This window comes from Leptopilina boulardi, unplaced genomic scaffold (assembly GCF_019393585.1).
Source record: "Leptopilina boulardi isolate dan_hultmark-lab unplaced genomic scaffold, ZJU_Lbou_2.1 LbouV2_353, whole genome shotgun sequence".
In the NCBI taxonomy this organism is placed as follows: domain Eukaryota; kingdom Metazoa; phylum Arthropoda; class Insecta; order Hymenoptera; family Figitidae; genus Leptopilina; species Leptopilina boulardi.
The window spans coordinates 824790-829587 of record NW_026137922.1 but is presented as its reverse complement, the minus strand read 5'-3'; the positions used below and the strand labels follow the sequence as shown (position 1 = coordinate 829587).

Below are 4798 nucleotides of genomic sequence, written 5' to 3'. Positions count from 1 at the left end.
CAAATTAATGATGAAGATATGGAATTGTAAATAAATGATGATGATGATGATGATTTGGAAAGATAAAGGTGTTTTAATAAAAGATACTGTACATTTTATATTATGTTTATTTATTAGAACCTTAATCTAGTTACATTTCTTTAATTTAATTTTAACTATTTTTAACTTTTTTTTAACTATTTTTAACTATTTTTAACATTTCTTTAACTATTTTTAACTTTATTTTGACTATTTTTAACTATTTTAATATATATTACATATCTGATGTTTTTATTTAATTATTGTGTGAGTTGTCAAATCCAAGCCATTTTACATATACATTATTACCACGGCTTTTAAGGACTTTCTCGACGAGGTAAACATCTGGACATTTAACTTTTAATAGTTCTTCTTCGTAGGAACCACCTTCGATTGGCTGATTTTCATAATCTGTAAGTTTGTATGTAACTGGTTTTGGTCGTTTAACTTTATCTACAGTGAATAATTCCGTTTTCCAATTGGGGGTGTATCCTTTTTTAAAGATGTTTTTATGTTTGCTGACTCGAACTCTATCTCCAACTTTAAATTTTTGTCTTTTCATCGGAATACTTCTTAGTTTGCGGATACGTCTGATCAGTTCTCTTGTATCTTCTACGGTGACATCTTTAGGTTTCATACCAATCGTACGATGTTTTTTATTATTGTACTTTGATATGAGAATTAGTACAAGATTAATATGTCTATTACTGTGAGCATGTATTTGTAACCTTTATTGGAATAGGAGTAAGGTATCATTTCTACCAAATCTGCTTGCCAGGTTTCATCTACGCCACGCATTTGAACTTTACGACGAGGATACAACTGTTAACTTTTTATCATTCATCATTTGGAATAAATGTAGTTTCCTTGATAATAATATTCTGTTCGAATTCAATTTGTTTTAGTTTTTCGTTAACTCTATCTTCAACAACTTGTACTAAAATATTCAAATCATCAATGGCCGATCTTAAAGAAGATGTAATTTGAAAGACAGTTTTTATATCGTTTCGGATAATTTGTTGTACAAGTCGTAAATTTATTGCATCATGCAGTTCTTCAGCGACTTGAACGTTACAAAGTCTTTTGCCTTCAATATTGTAGTCTCCACTTGGTATAACTTTGAATCCAATACCAGAAGGTCTAGGTAGTTCACGACTTGCAACAGGTCGTGTTAAAGAATGTCCGAACACATCAATGCTCATTGTAATACTAGGCAATTTTTCTATATGCCCTCTTTTAATATATAATTCGAGCTTCACGAAGTTCTTCGATAATTGACATAATCTCATTATTATGACTTAGATTACCAGCTTGCTGTGATCCTATGGGTAGTCGTAAACAGCCAACGAGTTCATTTGGATTATCCCACTAGATGTAGTCTGGATTAAATTGTCTTTTTGCAATAATAAATTGTGGTAATAAATTTTTATGTTTCTTCTTCTTTAAAGAACCACCACCACCACTTTTCTTTGGTGTACTTTTGATAAGTTTTGCAATAACATCAGTGTACTTTGAAGTCCTACTTATGTTGACAGATTCACTTGGACTATAATTTTATCGATGTGCATTCGTAGCAATGACAATTTCTTTATAATTTGAGAAATCATCTGAACTTATTAAAGCTTCTTTTGGTTTCTGCTTAAATAATAGTTCGAGTAACCCAACAGTTTTTAAATAATTTTTCTTTTTAACAAGCTTAATATGTGAACCTTCAAATTCAATAAGATTATCACCAATCATAAAAGAACCTTTGGCAAGTTTACGTACTCCATAAACCATATCTAAAAACAGTTTTCTAGTTTTATCTAACATAAAAATAAATTTATTTGTAACGCAGCCACACAAAAAAAAGTTTTGATCTGGGGGTCTGACTATACCTACTTTATGTTTTTTGTGTCGCTGAATCCGAATTCGAGGTCCGTTTTACCCCATCAGATCAGGATTTTGAGATAACCTCAAAAAACCAATGTGGCGGACACTTTTTCGAAAAATTCATCGGATTAGTCTGAAACTCTTTATTCGGGGGTTTTTGGGGTCGCTGATCACGAATCTGATGTCAGTTTTTAAAAATTCAAAATGGTGGACACTTTTTCGAAACATTCATGAGAATTGCCTGAAACTTGTTACTCGGGGGTTTACGGAGTCGCTGATTACGAATTTAAAGTCAGTTTTCAAAAATTTAAAATAGCATCGTATCAAATTTCTTAAGTGTATCTGCCATGACGGCATTTTTCGAAAAAGTGTCCGCCATCTTGAATTCTTGAAAACTGACTTCAAATTCGTAATCAGCAACTCCGAAAATCCGCGAGTAACGAGTTTCATGCGGTTCTGATAAACTTTTCGAAAAAGTGTCTACCATTTTGAATTTTTAAAAATTTTAAAATAATTTAAAAATCCGATGAATTTTTCGAAAATGTGGCAACCATTTTGGATCCGACATTTTGAATTTTGAAAACTGACATCAGATTTGTGATCAGAGACCCCAAAAACCCCCGAATAAAGAGTTTCAGACAAATCCGATGAATTTTTTGAAAAAGTGTCCGCCATATTGGTTTTTTAATGTTATCTCAAAATCGTGATCTGATGGGGTAAAACGGACCTCAAATTCGGATTCAGCGACCCAAAAAACATAAAATAGGTATAGTCAGACCCCCAGATGAAAACTTTTTTTTGTGTGGCTGTATAATTTTTTCATAATCTTCTTCTTTTTCAAAGTTATTGCTCTTATCAAGTAAAGTTGAATTTAGTAGAGTTTTATCAAATTCTTCATCATCGTCAACAGCAGTTGAAAAAGAGAAATCATTATATTATCATCTTTCTTGAATTTTTGCAATTTTAACATTTTTAAATGGAGTTTCAGTTACATTTGCCAACTTTTGAAGAGGTCTAACTATTGGTTGAAGAGTTTCTTTTAACAATGTCTCTGCAGCCTTTTTACCCATTTTAAGTAATCGATGTTTTCGTCTAAAAGCATCGCTTGCTTTTGCTATTTGACGAAGTGTTTCTTGCTCTTTTCGATACATGTTTTCGTCTTGATAACATAAACTTAACCCTTTGAGGTGCACATTATTCTATCAAACCAAAAATACCCAAAAGAAAAAATTTTATCGTCTTTTTTCAAAAAATTTTTTTTAATCGAAAAAATTTTTAAATTGAAAAATTTAAGGTTATATGTAATAAAATCGCATTCCTTACGTCAAGACGAATCGATCGATATATATATAAAGTATACATTTGAGGTAAATTTAAATATTAATGAAAGTTAAAAAATCAAAAATTCACATTTTGGCAATAAAATTTTGTGATTTTTTAAATTGAAGTTTTTATATGAAATAATTGTATTCCTTACGTCAAGAACAATCGATATATATATATATATAAAGTATACATTTGAGGTAAATTTAAAGAATTAATGAAAGTTAAAAAATCAAAAATTCACATTTTGGCAATAAAATATTGCTTTCTCCACGAGGAAGCAAATTTTTTTGCTGATCGTAAAGAGGAAGCAAAATGTTCATGTAATGAACATCTGAATTAACAACTTGTTTTTAATTCTATAACTTAAAAATTTTTTTCAATGTTGACATTAATTTTTTATTTTTTTCAATTTATAAAATGTTTTTCTATATTCCATCTACTTGGATCCATGGAATTTTTCGAAACAATTGGTGCCTTCCTCAATGCACAATGCAACATTGCATGTTTTGCAATAAAATTTTGTACGTTTTTGGTTTTTTTTGTACTGCAGTGGCCGCATCTTCTTCGACAATCAAGAACACCAGGGAGATGAAATAAGTTTGATTTTCTCATTGCATCAGGAATTTTTGATTTAAAAGTATTTACTGGAGATTTTATAGATGCTCTTCCTCTCATCTGTCAATTCGGGATACCAATCAAATGATCAGCCACTGACAATCTAAAGTCTTTCAATGTCAAGTTCTGTTTCCGAAACATTAGTCTGTATATGATAAAAGAGTATACTACTGTAACATCCACAAAATGCTAAAATATGCGATGCCACCACTTTTTGCTGTTACGACTAATTTGATAAAATGACTTTAGCATGTCAGCTTTGTCAATGCATCCCATATGCTTGTTGTAATCTTTGGCCCTTTGTGGACATGTTACTTCTTTCAAAGAACCATCTTTCTGTCTTCGATTGGCTTGTGATATAAGTGAAGGATCCTGAAAATTTGACAAAAATTTACTGGCTACCATTTCAGCCATCGAACACCTTTATACGAAGTTCGATATTCACTGTCTCCAGGAGACATGTTTTTTCGGCCTATTGGATTTTTGGCAAGTTTTTTCTAACATTCCGAACTGTACCACATGCTAAGATTCCGTCTGTTAGTAAGCTTGACATCAAATCAACAGATGTGAAATCATTGTCGAAGTAAAGACGATAATTCTTGTGCACTAGATCGAGACTCAAATCTTTGATTACTCTCTCACCTAAAAGAGTTTCTGTTTTGTTTCCTACTTTTCCAGTGTAGATTTGAAATTTAGAAATGTATCCATTATCATCTCCTCTAGTCCAAATTTTAAAGCCTCTTTTGATCGGCTTCATTGGCATATACTGCTTCATACAACTTCTGCCCTTGTATTTTACCATGCTTTCGTCAACAGCTTGATTCATGGTTGGATTATAAAAATACTCGTAAGTTTCAGAAAAATTATTTGGATAAGGTGAAATTTTATACAGTTTATCATATTCGGTTCCTTAGTATTGTCATTCAAATGTAAATTAGACAATAGAAAAAAAACCGCTTCACAGGCA

At 31.2% G+C, this 4798-nt stretch overlaps 1 protein-coding gene across 1 annotated transcript; it reads right to left on the bottom strand.

Moving 5' to 3' along the window:
* Window positions 1-274: 274 nt before the first annotated feature.
* On the bottom strand, window positions 275-655 carry LOC127286372 (uncharacterized). Its single transcript, XM_051312772.1, has one exon. The coding sequence runs from the start codon at window positions 653-655 to the stop codon at window positions 275-277; it is 381 nt and encodes a 126-aa protein (XP_051168729.1).
* Window positions 656-4798: the final 4143 nt, after the last annotated feature.